This window comes from Zootoca vivipara, chromosome 5, assembly GCF_965207765.1.
Source record: "Zootoca vivipara chromosome 5, rZooViv2.hap1.1, whole genome shotgun sequence".
In the NCBI taxonomy this organism is placed as follows: domain Eukaryota; kingdom Metazoa; phylum Chordata; class Lepidosauria; order Squamata; family Lacertidae; genus Zootoca; species Zootoca vivipara.
Genome location: NC_142588.1, coordinates 57,938,188 through 57,960,027, shown reverse-complemented (window position 1 = coordinate 57,960,027; position 21,840 = coordinate 57,938,188). Strand labels below are relative to the sequence as shown.

The window sequence follows — 21,840 nt, the reverse complement described above, 5'->3', positions numbered from 1 at the left end:
AAACATGTCTTCATTTTTCTGGGGTGAAAATTTCAATGCACCAGAGAGTTGCTATACAGCATCTCCCCACCATGTGCAACTCAACAGTAATATACACACATGGCCATGGACACAGGCTACAAACTGTAGCTAGATAGTTGAAGAATTTGTAACTGTGATTGTACAATGTCTTCTTTTTCTAAAAACAACAAGTGAATAGCTGAAGATTGGGTTTCCATTGTTGTTTCTTCCTGTGGTTTAGAAGGGAACATTCCAGTAAAACAGGAACAGAGGGGTTGTAACTATTTGTGCTTACAGGTCTTGCTTGTTTGTTGACTCAATGTATAGCCCTCCCTTTGCTGTGTGCTCCAGAAATAGAAACCATGCAAACATGCCAATATAAAGCAGAAGAGTCGAGCTGTGTTATAACGCAGTACTTTTCCGTCTTCACATGCCCCAATTTTTGCTTCCTGAAGCAGTTGCAAATTCCCATGGCAACACATATTTCAAGGTCTTCCTTCTGTCCCCTGGCATACTCATAGAGTGCAACAAGGGACCCCAGGCTTGGCGGTTGTTCCGTATTATTTGTTTGTTCGAGACCCAATATTGCAGTAGCTGTGAAGGCATTGAAGCACTCCTGACTACTTAGCAGAAAATAAATACAAATAAATAATAAATAAATTCACACAGAGACAGTATGTATGGTAAATTAAAGCTGCCACTTTTTCTACAGATTTGATTGCATTAGGGCATTTGAATGGAGGATCTTATTCCCAGAGCGCTTTTGGTTGTGTAGAGGCAACAACTTTTCAGAGATTTGGAAGCAATAATGTTGAATTGCTGCTATACGCATTTCTTTTTGCATTGTACCATATTCTCTGGTCAATCAGTTTAAAGCAAGGTCTACCCGGAAGCCGGCAGGAGGGAAATACAAGAAGCTCTCAGAAATGCAGCTAGCACTATTGTAATGCATTGTATGCAGATGTTTAAGACAGCTGTTGTATAGTGCTACTGGTGGCAAATACGCACATACAGTCATAACTTGGAAGTTGAACGGAATCCGTTCCGGAAGTCCGACTTCCAAAATGTTTGGAAATCAAAGCACGGCTTCTGATTGGCTGCAGGAAGCTCCTGCAGCCAACCAGAAGCCATGGAAGCCCTGTCGGACATTCGGGTTCCAAAGAATGTTTGCAAACTGGGAACATTCACTTTCGGGTTTGCAGCGTTCAGGAGCCAAAACATCTGAGTACCAAGGTGTTTGGGAACCAAGCTACGACTGTACATACATATACACACAGAGCTATTTTCAAAGGTTTTTTCTTAATTTTTGTGTGTCCTACAGTGGAATGTGTGTATATATATATCCACTTAAAGATGCCCCTTTTAAAATACTGCAAAAATAGTGCAGCATCTCTCCCTGGCATTTAAATAGCTCTTACTTTTTATTCAATACATTTAAATAGTATGTGCTTTCTCTTTTTTCTACAGTGAATGCCATTTTTTTTTAAAAAAAGCTTCCCTTTAGAGGAAACGGACTATACCACAAGCTGCTGACCCTTCAAGTTTAGACCAGTTTCACCAGTCGGTTAACTCTCAGTAGGAAACAGAAAAACGGAACCCATAAACCTTTCCTTCTGGCAACCAAGCAGCTACTTCTTCCATTTCATAGAATCATAGAATCATAGAGTTGGAAGAGACCACAAGGGCCATCCAGTCCAACCCCCTGCCAAGCAGGAAACACCATCAAAGCATTGCTGACAGATGGCTGTCAAGCCTCTGCTTAAAGACCTCCAAAGAAGGAGACTCCACCACACTCCTTGGTAGCAAATTCCACTGCCGAACAGCTCTTACTGCCAAGCTAGTGGCCAAAGTTGGATCAGATAGTTCCATAGTAATGCACAGAGACAAGTTAACTCCTATAGCTATACAGAACTGGTTGTCTGGCTTATTTTGCCATTGGGAGGCTGAGGCTTTAGCCAGAGCCAAGACAGGGAAAGATTCATGGGCTTATCTAGTCCACTATTGTCTTGAGGCAACTGTCTCTGCTGATAATGCTGCAGGTGAGAGGCCATATAATAAAATGGTATACTGAACGTTGTTCTTGTGTTTTAATAGGCGGAACCAGAACTACACAAGTATTTTGCGGTTTCTGTCACTGGGAGACAAGAAGTTGAGTCCATTTAATATCACCCACCGGTTTACTCATCTCTTTTGGCTGGGAGACCTGAACTATCGCCTAGAGTTGCCCACAGCGGTTAGAGAGCCTGTTTATTTATTATTGCATTTTATTATTACATTTCTATCCCACATTTCCTCCAAGGAGTTCAAGGTGGTGTACATGGTACTTGTCCTCACAGCAAACCCCAAGGTTCCCCAGTAAGCTTCATAGCTGAGTGGGGATTTGAACCCTGGTTTCCCAAGTCCTAGTCCAGCACTCTGCTACCAGCTAATAGTACTTTGCATTCATGCAGAACTCTTGTGAGTGTTTGGGGCATTCTACATACATTAGCCTGGCTATCCCTACAATAACTTTGCAAAGTAGACTTCTGTTATTACCGTATATTGTTACCAAAGTTGGGCACTACTCCCACTCTCTGCCGAGCATTAGCAAAATTCCAGGGGGTTCCAGGTACTCACCCAGAGCCCATCCTCTTTTGGAGGATTGAAGACGTGGCGGATATGGCCGTAAATTTTAAGAAATATGGTTTATTCATATGTTTACACCTTCACTCTGTATGGAGGGAGTTCCCATCTTACAGCTTGGTCATCTCAAGAGGGGCTTGTTCCCCACAGCAGTGCAGTGCTGGAGTCAAAGGCATATCTCTCTCAGCCTACCCAAGATAGATCTCTCTCTTTGTTCTCTTCCATCTTCTTCCCAACACACCTTGCCAAAGACACTATTTTCCTGTCACCTCACACCCACACAACATCACCTTGGCAATCTTTGTCTGCCCAGGCCCAAGATTCCTCTTAGATGGGCCATCAACACCTTTCGTAGTGCTGATGCCTCTATCCCAGGTGAAGCACTGCTTGTATTTTCCCACTGGCCTACAATCTTCCCTTCAAAACTCCAAATAATCAATTTCTTAATTTCTAGGGTTTAGCAAGGTTCCCCCAACATATAACACCATCCTCATATAGCGAGCAAAGGTCTGAAACTGAGAGAATCCCTGTCACCTAATGAGTTTTTCGGCGGGATGAGATTCGAATTAGGTCACACTCTTAGGGTTCATGCAGACATTCATGATTTTAGTGATGAACCTACATTAGAATAATTCTCCATACATTTTGCTCATACACCACACCCCAGCTTGAGCTTGGGTGAAACCTGTTCTTCCAATAATCAGACTTGTGTTTTCTCTGGATATGTGGTTGCTACTGAAGTTGAAGCAAGCAAGTATCATGGAGCCTAAAGGAAAGTGTGGCTCTTTGCAGCTGCTGAGTAACCAAGAAAAAGATGGAAGAAGACTGCTAGGGATATGTGGGAAAGCACCAATGGATGGTTAGGGGTGTTATGATAGGAGTAATGGGTGCTGATACTGGGTGCCGTGTAATCAAGAGATCAATATAGCAAATACATTTTGGTCCTAGGAAACTAAACACCTGAGGGCTGAAATCCTATATCCACTTTCCCAGGCGTAAGCCCAATTGAACTCTATTCCAGGGTGATAACATTTTTGATAGTGTATTTGCAACTAAGGATAGGAACTACACAAAATGCAGGGGGAAACTGATAGGTTCTTAGTTTGTTATTTAAAACTTGCTACAGGAAGCTTCAAATGGAATCAGAGCAGGAACACTTCGGGGTGGCTTTTGAAAATCCTTTTTTTTATTAAAAAAATCCCTTTAAAATCCTCTTTTCCTCATGCCATTTTCCTGATCTAAATCACTCCTGTTCCAAGTTGCTCTCAGCCCTTGCAGCAACTTTGAAAAATGTATGTAAATTGGATTGGAAAATGTACTGCTGCTATCCATCAGTTTTGAGAATCAAAGTGCCAGGAGATCCAGTTGCGTATCAGATGTAGTTGGGCCTCAGTAACAGATTTTTGTGGCCTCAGACGCTAGTGTGCTATTTATTAACCAGGAAGGTTTTTTTGTTTTGTTTTTAAGAAAAGAGAGTGGTACAACTGCCATTATGACATTTCCTTGTTATCAGGAAGCAGACAATATCGTCCATAAGATCAAACAGATGCAGTACACAGAGCTACTACCTTACGACCAGCTTCTCATTGAAAAGAGGGATCAAAAGGTGTTTCTGCAGTTTGGTAAGTTCTGTTTCTATTCCTTTGCCCTTTTTTACTCTGCCATTGAAAAACACACTTCCAAAGGTGTAATCACTGAGAGAGTAATCTCAGTAGAGAGATTGATTACCTGCTTTAAATTGCTCTGTATAGAAACTGATACATGTGGTAAATGTTTTGTTTGCGACGATCCTTTTTTCCCTTTGCAATGCAATTGATTTCTTTGCATTAAGAAAATTGCCCGATCCATATGGTGAGAAGACCATATACTAACAGCTAACTGTGTTCTAGGAGTTGCCCCATACATTGATTTGAAGTAACCTGCATGATGTGCTTTGACGTGTGTACCCAGGTTTTGGTTAAAACAATAACTAGCCACCTGTCTCTTTCAGAGGAGGAAGAAATAACATTTGCCCCAACCTATCGCTTTGAAAGGAACACCCGGGAGCATTATGTCTACACCAAGCAGAAAGCAACAGGGGTATGCCATATCTTCCAGCATATTACGATGCTTCAAATGGTGTCTGTTGCCAGAACTGCTCCTCTTTCTACAGATTGCGCCATGAAAGAACTCTTAATTGGGAACAAGCTGCTGGCTTTTTGGCACCAGAGCTTTCCTTCTTATGGAGTGATGTGTCCTCGGTATTGATTCTCCTTTTATTTGCAGGTGAAATACAATTTGCCATCCTGGTGTGATCGAGTGCTCTGGAAATCATATCCCCTGGTGCATGTGGTGTGTCAATCTTATGGTGGGTAGAGAACAGATTGGGAATAGCAGCAAAGCTGGTTCAAACGGAAATGATTCAGAGCTGAATCTGTAGCATTGCCTTTCGCTGCCAAGTTCTCAGCAACGGATGCACCCTGTCGTTTCTGGCTTGGAATGCTTGCTCCTAAAACTCGGATGTGTAGTGGGGAGAGAATCGGCTGTGTGATAACTGGGAATGCACCTTGCAGATGTTAGAACACCTTCTTAGCCTGCTGTCACTAAGCAGGAAGAACCTCACTACCGCCAGTAACCTGTAGAATATCCCATTTTCCATGAGTCAAAAGCTGTGTAACATTAGAGGGCTGCTGGTGGTTTAGTGTTTTTTAATCCCGGCTCCCAGTTCTGGCCTCTGGGAACACATTAAAAATACATTTAAAAGACAAACAAACCCAAATCAAATGCTTATAAGCAGCTCTTCGGCAAATGCTGTCAGTCTTACCAAAACGATGCACATAAAATAAAATCACAGTTAGGAAATATTTTAACCAAAATCATGATACATAGCAAACTATAACATGAAATGCCGTAAAATTATAGTTCTACAGCAAACACTCATTCTGAGGTAATTTTGACCTGGTGATGACAGGAAGATTAAAATGGGTGTAAGATAAAGCTCTCTAGGGAAGGGATTCCAAATGTGTAGTGCCAAAACAGAGAAGGCCCCACAATTGGCCACCACAACCTATCTTATTTCAGAGAGGGGCGAAATCTGAAGAAGGTACCCAAGGCTCACCTGGCCTGATTTGTTCAGGAATATGTGGTGTTTCAAGTAACCATGTCCAAAGCCTTTTGTCAGAAAACCTTTGTGTACTAGATGGACTGATCCATCTGGACTGATCCATCTAGTACACAACCCCCTTGAAAAGATGGGGCTTCTTGTTTCCATAGATAACTCTGAGCAGTGGCAGAGGAAGCCGCTCGGGCACCCGGAGCGGCAAACATGACGTGCACCTGGGGACGGGGCATCGCTACGTACGACACATGCTCCATACATAGTGATGCCGCACCTGCGCGCTACGTAGTGGTTTGCCGGCAGCGCCGCTCCAATGCCGTATGGACAGTGCCAGGATCCTCTGCTTGTGGCTACAGCCACAAACAGAGGATCCTCCACATGCGGCTGCCTGATGGCTGTGGTGGGGCGCCACTTTGTCACCCCGGGAGACGTGGCACCGGGAGCGCACCCCCCCCCCAGTTGCGACACCACTGACTCTGAGTATAGGACAGACAATTGCTTTATTCTCTCCATCCTTGGGAGACCAAGAAAAACAGAGGCTTAGAATTTGACTTTCCTCTTAGGATGCACCAGTGACATCATGACAAGTGATCACAGTCCTGTCTTTGCTACATTTGAGGTTGCTGTCACCTCTCAGTTCGTCTCAAAGAATGGTAAGCAAATGCAATGCAAGCTTTCCCTGCCCTTAATTAGTAGAAAATAATCTCATTCATTGCTTAAAAGCTATTATCTTTAACCTGAACATGTGTCCTCCTTTCTCCAGATGATAAGTACACAGATTCCCTGGGACAGATTGAATTCCTGCGCTGCAGTGCCACCCTTAAGACGAAGTCTCAGACAAAATTCTACATTGAGTTCTACTCCAGCTGCCTAGAAAGTAGTGTTTCTTCCACCTTTTGTCTTTATTATACAGAAGCTCTAATGATGTTTAGGTTATCAAGAAGGGACAATTTTGCAGAAGGGGGGCTATTGACAAACTCAAAAGCGGGGAGACAGAGAGAGAGAATCTGAATTTGTCTTTTGAAAGACTTCCTTCTTTGTTGTAGTAACTCTTCGGTCTTAACTGCTGTATTTTGCCAATTTTTATTTGTTGCTTTCCCATAAAATTTCATCATCAGGGCTGTTTCTCTTATTATCGCTTCTGTTTCCTACATACAGTATACCAGGGGTCAGCAAACTTTTTCAGCAGGGGGCCAGTCCACTGTCCCTCAGACCTTGTGGGGGGCCAGACTATATTTTGAAAAAAATATATGAACTAATTCCTATGCCCCACAAATAACCCAGAGATGCATTTTAAATAAAAGGAGTACATTCTACTCATGTAGAAATACCAGGCACGCCCCACAAATAATCCAAAAATGCATTTTAAATAAAAGGACACATTCTACTCATGTAAAAACATGCTGATTCCTGGACTGTCCGCGGGCCGGATTGAGAAGGCAGTTGGGCCACATCTGGCCCCCGGGCCTTAGTTTGGGGACCCCTGCAGTATACCTTTAAAAAAGCCCTACAATTCTGTTATCCAAAGGGCACAAGCCAGCCAGGCAACTGAGACTAGGCATAGACCCTGCAATTTAGTCTGCTGCTGCTGCATGGCAAATCCCTATATTTCTCCATAAATCACATATTTTAATTTATTTATCACCTTCTATGGCAGGCATAGGCAACCTTGGCTCTCCAGATGTTTTGGAACTACAACTCCCATGATCCCTGACCACTGGCCCTGTTAGCTAGGAATCATGGGAGTTGTAGTTCCAAAACATCTGGAGAGCCAAGGTTGCCTATGCCTGTTCTATGGTATAACATATAGAGCTCTCAGAGGCTTGCCTCCCATTCTGGCACTCCCCAGACCTACTTAGCTTCAACAAGGTTGCTGTATCATGCACCTTCAAACCATGCTCTGGAACTTACCACACAGTTATTGTGAGGGTTAAGAAGAGAGGGGGAAATACTATGCATGCTGCTCTGAGCTTGGAAGAAAATGTGATGTGGATGTAGCCCATCATTGCTATGTTATATTGGACATATACCAAGTTTTTGAACCCATTCAAGGTAGCATAGTGCAGTCAACAGATGTCATTTCTAGTCCTAACCTAATTCTGTGTTGTACAATAGTAAGGTAAAGGTAAAGGGACCCCTGACCATTAGGTCCAGTCGTGACCGACTCTGGGGTTGCGCGCTCATCTCGCATTATTGGCCGAGGGAGCCGGCGTATAGCTTCCAGGTCATGTGGCCAGCATGACAAAGCTGCTTCTGGCAAACCAGAGCAGCACATGGAAACGCCGTTTACCTTCCCGCTGTAGCGGTTCCTATTTATCTACTTGCATTTTGACGTGCTTTCGAACTGCTAGGTTGGCAGGAGCTGGGACCAAGCAACGGGAGCTCACCCCGTCACAGGGATTCGAACCGCCGACCTTCTGATCAGCAAGCCCTAGGCTCAGTGGTTTAACCACAGCGCCACCTGGGTCTGTGTTGTACAATAGTAGTACGCAGCATTTGGTGGTATGACTATATTCACTGTAGGAGAATGAACTTGTTCTCTCTCTCTCTCTCTCTCTCTCTCTCTCTCTCTCTCTCTCTCTCTCTCTCTCTCTCTCTCTCTCATATGTGTATGAGAGAGAGAAAAAAAAGTCATTTTTTGCTTTTCTTGTCTCCAGATTGCATAGTCTTTGCACAAAACCTCTCTACCTTAAATTGGAAGGCTTGCAGTGGCATGCAAAATCAGTTTTCTATCTTCATGACAAGCAATTCAGAGCCTCCTTTGTCACAATCGCAGAGCAACTTGGGCAGAAAATATTAGGGGTAGCCATGTAAATGGATTCTCCCAAGATTGGGAGAATTGCCTTGTATTTTATCAGAACTTAAATTGGAATGCTGCAGCTTAATCGGATTGTGAATTGCAGCCAATAAAAACAGTTGATGCCTTGGGAGACAATCATTTTGTTTGTTTTGTAAGCAGAACTGTACATCAATGCTGGAAATTGTATGAATTCCTGAATCTGAGCCATTTATGCAGTGAGAGAGTACATGCCCAAAGTCTGTTGACTATTCTTTCCTCTGCAAAGAAAAATAGCATGCTTCTACTGTACTCTTATTCACATGTCACAGAGATCGATTAATCCAGCTCCACACAAAAAAATTGGGGGGAATATACAGAGATTTGCATACATTTCTATGGAAACCATGTGTTAGGAATCTTAAATTAGAATTTCAAAAATGTGCTATCTTGAGTGGCGTAGGAAGAGCTGTTATGTTCTCCTTATCCTCTTGTCCACGCATGCACTGAGACTTCTAACACCTTTTTTAAAATGGAAGGAAATAATAAAAAGGCAAGATAGTAAGGTCATTCAGTGGACTCATTTAATAAATGGACTTTGCAAACATTCTGATAGAATCAGATTCTTGTACACACAAATGTTTCCCATTTTTGTGTCCGGAAAGCAGAATAATTAGCAGTTTCCATTTGCTGCCAAGTTTTTTTTATTTTAGTTTTGCAAATGTGTGTGCTTGTTGTGCATTTCTCAGCTGGCAAATGATTTTCTTTTCTAACACTTTTGCAGGCTTTGTAAAGAGCCAGGAGGGAGAAAATGAGGAAGGAAATGAAGGCGAACTGGTGGTGAAGTTTGTTGAAGCCCTTCCTAAGGTAGCCTTGCAGTATGTTTTATGCTTTTTTTAAACAAAAGTCTTCCATCTGTAGCTTTGCTACAGTTTATATAAAAGCACAAAAGATTGTGCAAAGTTCATCCTCGGTCACCATTGTTGCTTGTACAATCCTTCCACATGTCTCTGATTGTGCTACTCAATATACAGACAAGGGAATCATCTTGCTGCACGGAAATGTTTGTGTCAGTTTCACTTCCCTGCTGCTGAACAGCAGGGAAGCGGAATTGACCAAATTCTTTTTTAACATTCAGCAACAGAGGAGGAGGTGCACAGGAGGTTTAAAAAATAATTAGGGGGGGGGGAAATCCTCAAAATTACAAGGTCGTTTTGCTGAATGTATACCACCACTTTCGTTAGTTCAGCAAGCACCCTCCCCATTGCTTGAGTGCTACAGCAGGGAAGCATTTTGCCTCTTAAGATTGCAGGGCCAGATGGAGGGTATATTGAAATAAAAGGTACAACAAGGTACACAATAAAGTTACATAAATGAAATTAACACACAATCATGAAATCATGTGGGAGAGATATTTTTATGTCATGAGTCACTCTTGATGATCACTTCCCAGTGCGTCTAAGTGTAGGGATGACAGGGTTGGGGTGAAAGTTGTATTTTCCTTGCACCAACATTTTGAGATTTGACTGCTGTGAAAATGCAGTTCCCCCAAAACAGGAGTCCTATTAATAGCTGTCAAGTTTTCCCTTTTCTCGCGAGGAAGCCTATTCAGCATAATGGAATTTCCCTTAAAAAAAGGGAGAACTTGACAGCTATGGTCCTACTTGGGAGAAAAACTTCTAGATCTTCTTCAACAACCCACAGTGCAGATCCATTCTAACACTAACATTTTATGATTCCACATAATCAAAAGCTCAGACTCCCCAATTTTTGAAAATTTCCCTCTCTTCTAGATAGGCTATAGAATGGTTTCTTAGGGGCCCTGCTCCAACTACTTATACTAAACGAACATTGTTGTTTAGTCGTTTAGTCGTGTCCGACTCTTCGTGACCCCATGGACCATAGCACGCCAGGCACCTCCTGTCTTCCACTGCCTCCCGCAGTTTGGTCAAACTCATGTTCGTAGCTTCGAGAACACTGTCCAACCATCTCGTCCTCTGTTGTCCCCTTCTCCTAGTGCCCTCAATCTTTCCCAACATCAGGGTCTTTTCCAGGGAGTCTTCTCTTCTCATGAGGTGGCCAAAGTATTGGAGCCTCAGCTACACGACCTGTCCTTCCAGTGAGCACTCAGGGCTGATTTCCTTCAGAATGGATAGGTTTGATCTTATCTTCTTGCAGTCCATGGGACTCTTGCAGTCCATGGGACTAAATGAACATATGAGTAATTAAATAGTTTGGAAGAACATGTTGAAATGACATTCCAGCTGGTGTCCTTAAAAGGACTTGCAGCTAAGGGCTGCCAAGAGAAATCTAGTAGCCCCAGTTAGCCGTTCATGGTGTGTTACATTCCAGACTCCTACATAACAAGCATAAGAAGGGACAAGACCTTATGGCTGATTCTCCCTTCTACTTATTATATTATTATATTATATTATTATAATGACACCCTGTGATGGCCATACATGGTCTCATCTTCACAGATTTTCAGTTCAGAAACTGGAGTTGGGCATCGCTTTCAGATACAGAACCCATATTTGTAACCAGATGTTCTAAAAACCTGAATAATATATTAAGGCAGCTACAAGATGAAAGAGATTATATGATGTGACTTCAAATAACAGGGATTTCTTCCTTGAAAACCATTGTTGATCAACTGAAATATTTGTTTCTACCTTTGCTGATACATGTGTTGTAATATCATCAGGGAAATTCTAACATTATTTTATCACAGCATTAACTGTGTCTCATTGAAAATGTTAAATTGTAACTTACAATTGCTTTAGAGTTGTGATATCAGAAGTGCACATACAAATCACCCTAAGTCATTAATGTCAGAAAGAATCGTACCAGTGGTTTCTTAGAAGGCAGACAGAGATACGCTAATACATTTGCTTAGCATTTATATAGTGTGTTTTAATGTTCAAAGCACGTCACAAAACTTAGTTAATTTTTATTTCATTATTTTTATTTATTTATTATTAAATCACTTCCTATGAAGATTAGGGTTACATAGCATGTATAATAGTTGCATAGATAAAAAAAGCTAAAAGAATTGCACATATAAAATCAGTTAAAAACAAATATAAAAATAAAAGCAGTTTGAAGCAATAGCTGCACATACATAAAAGCTACTCAAATCCAAAAGAAATCAATTGGGATAAATATTTTAGAAGGCTTGTCCTTGTTTAGAAGGAACGTCTTCAGCAGGTGCTGAAAAGACAATAGAGAAGACACCTTTTTCCTGACATCTCTACCTTGTGACTTCATCTCACAGAGGCAAGGCTCAGACTGGGGACTTCCAGCTTTGTCTCTTTCCCACTGCACTAGCTCTATACCTTACAGGATTTCCACCATTCCTTTCTCTGAGGGCGGCTTCACATCCCATATTTTTAGGTGTACATTTATAACCATGTACACCTAAAATGCAACATATGAACGTATCGGAAAACATGTATGTTATCTAAATGTAGTAATTGGAGATCCAGGACTGGCTACAACACCCCATCAAGTGTAGGTCTTTCAGTCATTGTAATTTTTGTTCAGCAAGTAAAAAATTGTAACACTGGAATTCAAAAGCAGCTCTGATATTACCCTTAGGCTAAGATCCTGAATATTGTTTCTTGACAGTAAATCCCCTGATCACAATAGGACTCACTCCTATGAAAGCGCAAGTAGAATAGCAACTTTAATCACAATTTCCAAAAGGGTAAACGAAAACCATAGCAAAGAGTCCTGTAGTACTCTGAGCTTTGATGGCATAAGCTTTGACTGACTACAGATGCTAACTTTAACACAACTGCATTGGTAAGGGAAATGTGCTACTTTCTGGGATAGATATTGTATATACAGTCACCTCTCTGGTATTACTGACCTTTCTGAGCTTTCTCTTGCAGCTGACTCCAATTATTTCAGATCCAGAGTACCTGCTAGACCAGCACATTCTGATCAGCATTAAATCATCAGATAGTGATGAATCCTATGGTAAGACTTTGCCTCTATAGCTTATACATGAGTCAACCTCTCCTTACATTTCCCCCTCCCCACAAAGTTGTTTAATGTGTGGGAGAAAATGTGTGTATGAATTTCTAGATTTCTAGGATCTCTTTTCTACGATAGCAACATTTTACAACAGCATATATTTAAAAAATGTAATTTTAAGTATTGCTGAGGATTATGGTTCTTTACACAAGGAACATAATCACTATGGATTTATCCAATCTCCCTCCAACAAGTTGCCTGTGCAAACCTGTCCTTCTGGCATTATCTGTTCCCTTGTCTTTCTTTTTCTTTTTTAAAGCTTTATTTAAACATTTAAGTATTACAAAACAAAACAAGAGGGAGGGAAACCAACAGTTCAAAACAAACACTATATATTCCATATACAGTGGTACCTCGGTTTAAGTACACAATTGGTTCCGCAAGTCTGTACTTAACCTGAAGCGCCTACTTAACCTGAAGCGAACTTTCCCATTGAAAGTAATGGAAAGTGGATTAATCCATTCCAGACGGGTCTGCAGAGTACTTAAACTAAAAGTACTCAAACTGAAGCCTACTTAAACCAAGGTATGACTGTATTCAAATAAACCTAAAGAAAATAATAACCTTTCCCCCTTCCCCCCTCCCATCCCTCACTCTTCCCTCTATCCGTGTCCGATCTTCTTTTACCTACTGTACTATTTATAATTGTTGTGTTGTTCACTATATTTATTTATTTATTCATTTATTTATCCTATCATTCCTACCAAATTTCGTGTTACCTTGCAGCTATTAAGTTATACCATATTAATTTTCAGGCTCTAGCACCCACTTTCACCATGTATTCCTTAACACAATTCCACTCTTTCTTAATTGCTTGATTGGAACATCCTCTGATTGATGCTATTAATTGCACCATCTCTGCAAATTCTAACATCTTTGTTCTCTATTCTACTAATTCTGGTATTTTGTCAGATTTCCAGTTTTTTGCCAGTACAATTCTGTCTGCCGCAGTTCCATAAAGAAATACATTCCTCCTTTGTCTTTCTCTAGGTGAAGGCTGCATTGCCCTTCGAAGTGGAGCTACAGAATCCCAAGTCCCAATCCAAACTATGCTAACACACCATGGGGAAAAGACAGGCATCTTCCAAGGCGAATTCAAGCTGCAAACATCTGAAGGAAAACAGAGAGAAAAACTATATGGTAAGTAAGGCAAGTTACATGAACAAACAATGGGCCCAAGGGCTCCCCCTTCTCCTGTTTCAGCCTGTCTGCAAGAAGATCAGCTTTCACTTCATTTTCAGTTAACCATAGTTTAGTGTTATGCCCAAACCTTAAACAGTGGCTAATCTTAACTAAGGTTTTATTAAAATAAACCAGCTTCATAAACCACAGCTTGAAGTTGACTTGTTTTGGTAATCCATAGTTAAGCCTAACCACAATTTTTCTGAGTTCAGACATACTGCAAAGCAACAGTTAGTTGAAAAAATAATGAAGTGAATGGTTCTGATCTTCTTCTCATAGCTGCACCAGCAGAGGAGGCGGGATTGGGGAGGCCATGAATCCAAGGTTCATTCACAAAATGGCAAACCATTGTTTGTCTGTTACATCCATAAGCAGAAAATATGTGACGGGTAGCATGAGTCTTTCTCTGCTAAAATCGCTTATACGTGGCAGGGGAGAATCTCACGTTGCCCTTTATATATTTTGATATATATATAAAAGGAGAGATGTTTTCCTGTGTGAAGGTATTCTCCTTGTAAGGAGAGTATCAGTGTGTGAAGAAGCCATATTGTGAAGATCCTGAAGATGGACTCTGATAATGGAGTGTTTAAGCATTAAAAAAAGCAAACCACTGTGGCTTTTGTGGTTGAAAAGTAATTCCCGCCCCCACACTGTGGTATAAACAAATATACAGGAGATCTACGGAATACAGTTATAGCTCTTCTTTCCTGCTTCCAACCAGATGAACAGCGAGAGGGAGCCCTCTACCTGACAGTCAGCAAAATAGATTTCACATGCTTCTGCTTTATTTTCACTCCATATTATATGAATGATGTGACTAGCAACCATGTCATGGGCTTTAAAAAAAATTAATATCAGGCATGTACTGGGGGTGGGTGGGCAGGGGCTTGTCATTGGCATCACAGTACACAAGGGAGGGGTGGCTATATATTGGTAGGTAAGAACACTCCTGAAAACCCGGGATTCTGCCTTTAAGACAGGGAATATAGACATATACAGAGAGGTGAGAACAAATCTCAAAAAAGGCACTAAGGCAGCAAAACAACAATATAAGCTTAAGGTGGAAAATTATTTAGCTGATAACAACATGGAACAAGTGTGGCAAGGACTGCAGCACCTAACCAACTACAAGGGCAATACGAGGAACATGGTTAAGGCTGATGATTCGATGGCAGAGGAGCTGAACATCTTCTTTGCTCGCTGCGAGGTTAAAAGATTGAACACTTTAGCTCCTGCCTACCAGCCTTCAAACTCTCAGCCACTCATTCTATATGATCATCAAGTGAAAGCTGCATTGAAGGCAGTGAATCCCAGTAAAGCAGATGGCCCAGATGGAGTGCTGGGGATAGTGATCAAAAATTGTGCTGATCAACTAGCCGGGGTCCTGACAAGGATTTTTAACATCTCCCTGCAAACGGCGTGTGTTCCATCATGCTTAAAAGCAGCTACTATTGTCCCAGTTCTGAAGAAAACAGCAGTTACCTGCCTGAATGACTACAGACCTATTGCATTAACATCTGTAGTGATGAAATGCTTCGAAAGACTGGTCCTTCAACACCTTAGAACCTGCTTTCCACCGGACTTTGATGAACATCAGTTTGCCTATAGAAGAAATAGGTATACAGATGATGCGATAGCTACCGCCTTTCATCTTGCAGCAAGTCATCTAGAGAAACTGGAGAACTATGTCAGGATGTTGTTTATTGATTATAGCTCGGCTTTTAATACCATCCTTCCGGACATCCTCATTAAAAAGCTGACATGAACCTTTCTTCTAATCCTTGACTAGATTAAAGACTTTCTGATAGATCGGACACAAACAGTGACGATTGGACATGTAACATCTAATTCCTTAAAAATCAGCACTGGCGTACCACAGGGATGTGTGCTAAGTCCCTACCTGTATTCATTGTATACACACAATTGTGTATCATCTGACCCGTCTACTGCAATTATTAAGTTTGCAGATGATACCACCATAATGGGTTTAATAACAGGTGGAGGCAAACCAGCATATAGAGGGGAGGTCCAAAAAATATCTACATGGCGCCTAGGGAACAACTTGTACCTTAATATCAGCAAGACAAAGGAGATGGTGTTGGACTTTCGGAGGAAGAGAGGAGAACTAGCCCCGCTGTACATCGGGGAGGGCTGTGTGGAGAGAGTCTCTTCCTTTAAATTCCTAGGACTTTATCTCAGTGAAGACCTTACTTGGAAAATCAATACAAGAGTATTGCGAAAGAACAATGTCAATCAACTTTTGATGATCTCCTTCTACCAGTCCACAATAGAAAGTGTCCTTTCATACTACATCACAGTGTGGTATGCTGGTTTGACATCAACGGATAGGAAATGCCTACAGAGGGTGGTGAATACACCACAAGATATTATGGGCTGTCCTGTGAATCTGCTGGATGACATCGCGGAAGAACGTTGCCTCAGGAGAGTGAGGAAAATTCTCAGGAATGATTCACACCCTGGCCGGCACTTTCTTGATCTCCTGCCCTTGGGCAGAATATATAGAAGCATGATTAGTAGCATCAACAAGGTAAAGAACAGCTTCTATCCATGGGCTGTTAGGCTGCTGAGTGAAAAGATAACAACAGGGCAACTGACTTTCGGGTTTGGTGGGTGGTGGGTAAATGAGGGGAATTAAGCCTAAGAGAGCTGAGGGGGTGTGCTCGTGTAATCTCACTGTATGCAATTGTACAAGTGACAATAAAGTATTTCAATTTAGAACCTAAATGTTACAAACTTGTACTGAAGCCCTAAGCACTGTTATTTCTTTTGTGTCTTTCCTCTAGACTTTGTGAAGATTGAACGGGATGAGGCTGCTGGCCAGAAACCAGTGAGGGTCTCGAGCTGTGTAGACTATGCCAAGGAGTGGGAGCCGGTGAATAGGTAGGATATAGGCAGTTAATTTATGTGTGCAAAGATGACTGACATGTTGGCTGGTGACGTGCCCTCAGGCAGATCTGGATCTGCCAGAGGTGGTGTGCATTGCAGAATAAACAAGAAAGTTGTTTACATGTATTATTCCCCAGCACACCAAGAAAATATAATAAGAGCATCGAAAACTATCTCCAAATAAAGTAACAGATGTGAGAAATGGCTGCATGGAGAAAATGCTACCATTATGTTTGAAAATTATCAGATTATGGAACCTTCTAATGCACTGCCTTCCCCTGAAAGGGAGCCTTGTTCCAACAGAAAATCTACTCACATAATGGCCAAAGAAGCAGCAGCTATTGCCCGCTATCGAGGAACGGCGACAGCTTCTCTAGATGAACCGAGCAAGACTGATCTTTTGCGGTAGTGATTTTTACCTTAGTTTGCTTTGCTGTATGCACTAAAGAATTTTTCCTGCTTAGAAGAAAAGCCTGGAAATGCAGACAGCCTCCAAATGTTGCTAGACTATCAACTCCCACCATCCCTGACCATTGGCTGTGGTGGCTGGGGCTGATAGGCAGCTGCGTTCAAAACATCTGGAGAGCACCAGGTTGGAAAAAGCTGCTCTAGATAAAAACCTTGCTTCTCTAACTTTGTTATTAAGAACACAAGACAAGCCTGCTGGATCAGGCCAGTGGCCCATCTAGTCCAGCATCCTGTTCTCCCAGTGGCCAGCCAGATGTTTGTGAGAAGCTTATAAACTGAACATGAGCGCAACATGCCCAGCTGCACTTCCCAGCTACTGATATTCTATGCTAAGGGTTGGGTTTCGCTTCTCTAACTCTGTATTCTACGGTCCTGACTGATTTTCTGTCTTCCGCAACTCTTTCTCCTCAGAAATACAGTGGCCACAGATATCAATAATCCCAGCTACTTACGGATGGCGGCTGCCTCTCAACAATTCCCTGCAACAGGCCAACTTAAGCAGATTCCTTCACCAGACCAATTGCCTGTTGCATGGAACTATGACCTACAACCCAAAGACAGTACTTGTCTGATGGGACTAGAGTCTCCCACCACGCCTTCCACCCAGTCACCCGGATCTCCAAGAGCACCCACTCAGTCTACAACTCATCGAAAGGATCAAGTGTGAGTTTTTGCACACCCTCTAGAAATGTTCTAATTCCTCATTCACCTGCTCTTTAGCAGAGTAATTCATCAGCGTTTGAGAGATTTACTGGGTTGTAGGCGGCAGGTGTTAACAAAGATTGGGAACCTGTGACACTCCAGTTGTTCCGATTATTCCAGACAACTGGCTATGCTTCCTGCGGCTAAAGGGAGCTGTAGTCCAACATTTCGAGGACATCAGATTCTCCACCCGTGAATCATAGAAACTAGAAAATACTAAGTGAGGTGCCACCCGCATCACCACCTTCCTGGTAGGCAGACACAATAACTTCTCTGGAGTGCATAGTTGGTACATCTAATTTCAACAAATCATTTCCAGCCCAGCTGAAGGCACTTTTTAAAATCTGAGCACTGTCATGGTGGTGAACAGGTTTTTAATACCACTGCCATTGTATAAAGTTCAGTCTTCACCAGCATTTTATTCTCATGTATTTTATCACAGTCATTTTGATTACTCTCCCCCCCCCCCGTTTTAATTAATTTTGTTTAACCTGTCCTTGCTTTCCCTTTTATATTTCCCCCCCACTCCTTTCCCATTGCAGATATGCCGAGGTGAGGAAAAGCATGGTAGAGCCATTTCTACCAGATGAACTGTATCCTAAACCAGAGATGATTGATAACCCCCTGTATGACTTTGCAAAATCCAAGGACAGAGTGCCGTCCAAGAGAGAGCAGGAATTCTCCAAGATGTCTCGAAAAGAGCTCCCACATATCCCTGACCAGACCTTCCCTTTCCCCAAGTTACCGGAGCCTGACAGTAGCAAATCTGCGTACAAGCAGCAGTCCTCCCCACCCTTCCCAGTCCCTGCATCCAGAGTTCGTTGTCACACCTATTCCAACCAATCCGAGGGAAAGACTGCAGTGCCTGAAAAGACTTGTGGCAAGCAGAAGCCCTGTTCCAACTTAGAACCCCTAGTGCCACCATTCAAGAAACCTGTCAAATTCTCAAGGTCTGAAGTAGGACACAGCAAACCACCTCTTCCATCCAAGAGTCAAGTGGTGCTTGACATGCAGAACACCAAGGGAAAAGATTATCGAGACAGCTCAGAACTTCCACACCACAGAAAGCACCAAAATGACAATGGAACTGTAAGCCAGACAACGATGCCGGTACGTTTAGGATAGGACTGCAAGAAGTGGTTCAGGCAGAGATTTTTCCCAGCCCTACATGAAGATGCTGTGGGCTGAACCCGGGGCTTCTTGCATAACAAGCAGGTGCTCTGCCGCTGAACTACTGTCTTTGCTTTTTGTTGCTGTGTGTTGTATCATTGTAGTGAAAGGGACATACCATTTGTTGAAAATGTGCTTCAACAGCCTGCTGAAGTTTTGGGGCCAAATTTTAATTGGGGCAGGATGCTGCCGTGCTTTGGTGGTTACTTTTGCTGTAAGGCCACACAGAACCAAAAGGTTTGACTCTCATTTACTGCCAATGTTTGCATTTTTAGTGACTTTATAATAATTATTATATATTTATCCTGCCTTTTTCTATGTCAGGACTCAAGGTGGCTTACAGGTAACTAAAAACGGGGGGGGGGGGGTTATAATGAAAAAAGTTGATAGAAGTAAAACTATATGCATATATAAATCCTATTAAAACCATACCAATAATTACAATCAAAACAGTGTAACACCTTCCCTTTCATTAAAAGTAGTCAGTTCCCTAAACCCAAACTCACCCAAACCACTTCAAAATCCTATCTGTGCCTTCATTTCACGTAGCATTTCACCAAGGAACAAAGTGGGTTTGGGTTGTGAATAAACTAATAATGCAAATATTAGACTTATAATCGGAAACACAATGGTTAAAACTTATTTTGAAAAAAGATGTTGGTAGTAACAGGCAGTGAGTTTAGGGACAAGATAATGCACCTTGCTAAAGTACTGATGTTGGTCCTTTGCTTGATTTTAGAGAAGATCCTGATTGCAAGCTAATCAGTTTCAGGTCTTCTGCTGCACTGGTAGCTTTGGGGTAGTGGGCAGTCTGGGAAGAAGATAAAGAAGAATACTTTTTAGCTGTATGCCTCAATGGCACCAGAGACAACTGTCAAGTATTTGTTGGCTGCTTAAAACTTTAGGAGCTGAAGGGTCCCTTTGCGCAGAGATACAATATCTGATGAGATATTACACAAGAGCATCACCAGAGCAGATGCAGATAGTGCTTTTGCAAAGCAAACAGTAACTTAATGCAAAATGCATCCACCAACAATGGCTCCCAATATCATCTACAAGACAGATATTGCTTGAGGCAAACAATGTCTTGGTGGAGGGACTGGCTTAACATTTAGAATTAGGTTAAGATGTAGGCTCCTTGCCTTTGGGCACTGTAAATGCTATTTAAATATTCTGTAGGTAAGATGAAGAGTGGATGTTCTTTTTGTCTTTGCAGTGAACAGCAACTTCACAGATGAGACCTTGAAACGAGTCCTGAAGTGAACCTGCACGGACATTTCCGAGAGTTCATGTCTATATCCTCTGGTCTGGTTCACAAACCCCTGGAATTCTTTTAAATTTTTTGAAAGAGATAATCTCTATATATCAGTACACATCTCCTCAGACATCATGCAAGACTACTTTAGACTAAGATACATGAAGATGTCCGATACCAGCAAATGCCGTAATGGTTAAATTAATAATAATAATAATAGATTTTTTTACATTGCAGCTTTGGTGATTCTTTTGAGAGCAAAGGAGTTGTGAACATTTGTGTTACAAAAGGTACTAGGGATGGGAAAAGGGGGAAAGCACAAGTTAGGTACAGTACATCCAAAAAGTGCTCTGCATACACAAGCTTGTAGGTTACTGTATTTCAAACCTGAATGAGGGCAATTCCTTCTCAGCAGGAACCATCTTGAAATTGACAGAGCTTCATGGCATTCCTCCCCCAGTGGTGTGGAAAAACAAGAGCAAACAATGCTGTCAAAAGTGCTATAACTTTGTATTTTCACAGGATTAGGGCAGAAAGAGTATGGATTTTCTAGTAGTATGTGTGTCCCTTGAAACTGCAGATCTATTAATAGTAATCTGCCACCGAGTTTTTCTTCCAATTAGTTTGATGGGTAGCATGGATTGCGATAAAGGGGCTCCTTACTTGGAACAGAAAGATTCCTAGGTATTAATACCAGAAGAGCCTTAGCAATCTGATCTGTCCTCGTGGTTTTTTTATTAGTAAGTAGGAAAAAATGTGGAGGTTTTTTAAAATATCATTTTTAAGTACAAATGTGAAGCAAATTAAAATGACCACTAGCATTATTATTTTTAACAGTTCTGTATTATTTTTAACAGTATTATTTTTAACAGTAGAATGTCTTCCTGGTTGTTTTAGTGGCATTAGATACATGCTGACTTCATTGAACATGACGTCAGCTATAATGTTTAGTTTCTTTTTACAGTACTTGTCTCTCTCAGACTCTCGCACACAGCTTTGTCATAAAATTGTGCAGTTTCTGATGTCTACTTTGTTAAAATGTGTTGCTAAAATAAAAAATTATGATAATTTGTTTTTATGTGCCGATAATTATAAAGGGTCTGCAGCTGCCACCGGGGTGCTCAGGCTGCAGTGCCTTGGGTTCTTCAATGGGAGAGAAGTTGGATATAAAATATACTGAATGATCAAGTAAGTAAATACAGATGTAGCACTATTTGGGTGCTGGGAAGCACACTTGCCATGTTCTATCCAAATGAATTGTTTTCTCTCCTTGGCTGAACTTGAGAAAAGCTGGATGATGGAACAGAAGCATGGAGGAGAGGATTATCAAAGGCTATGATAGCTGTCAGGGTTGTTGTGACTACTCCTGAGTAACAACCTTCCACATGCTTGTCTTTCAGAAGTCTTTATTAGTGCACATTATTTACAGTGTAGCGAGCTACTGGTTTCATGTCTCCTCATTCCAAATCAGAATCTGGCACTGCCCCCTTCCGCGATTTGGACCAACATAAAAGCCTCGGGACAGTGAATCTCCTCCCTTTTCTCCTCCTCCTCAATTCCAGTGTCGGGGAGGGGGGAAGGGTCTGTGGTCTGCCCATAGCTGCCAAGTTATCCCTTTTTTAA

The 21,840-nt window shown here is 41.8% G+C and overlaps 1 protein-coding gene across 3 annotated transcripts in view; it reads left to right on the top strand.

Annotated features, from left to right (window-relative positions):
• INPP5D (inositol polyphosphate-5-phosphatase D) overlaps positions 1–21,289 on the top strand; it is a 62,931-nt gene extending 41,642 nt beyond the window's left edge. Inside the window, exons 15-28 of one of the 3 annotated variants that reach the window (XM_088669675.1) lie at positions 2,095–2,233; positions 4,136–4,244; positions 4,613–4,701; positions 4,888–4,969; positions 6,283–6,372; positions 6,483–6,596; positions 9,280–9,362; positions 12,389–12,476; positions 13,524–13,673; positions 16,520–16,616; positions 16,926–17,027; positions 17,502–17,753; positions 18,335–18,902; positions 20,179–21,289. In XM_088669675.1, the coding sequence (XP_088525801.1) occupies positions 2,095–2,233; positions 4,136–4,244; positions 4,613–4,701; positions 4,888–4,969; positions 6,283–6,372; positions 6,483–6,596; positions 9,280–9,362; positions 12,389–12,476; positions 13,524–13,673; positions 16,520–16,616; positions 16,926–17,027; positions 17,502–17,753; positions 18,335–18,902; positions 20,179–20,181 (1,966 nt within the window). In that variant the 3' untranslated portion in view covers positions 20,182–21,289. Of the gene's footprint in view, positions 1–2,094; positions 2,234–4,135; positions 4,245–4,612; positions 4,702–4,887; positions 4,970–6,282; positions 6,373–6,482; positions 6,597–9,279; positions 9,363–12,388; positions 12,477–13,523; positions 13,674–16,519; positions 16,617–16,907; positions 17,028–17,501; positions 17,754–18,334; positions 18,903–20,178 lie in introns of all 3 variants that reach the window. The other 2 variants (XM_088669674.1, XM_088669676.1) reach the window with 2 other exon arrangements.
• The last annotated feature ends 551 nt before the right edge of the window (positions 21,290–21,840 follow it).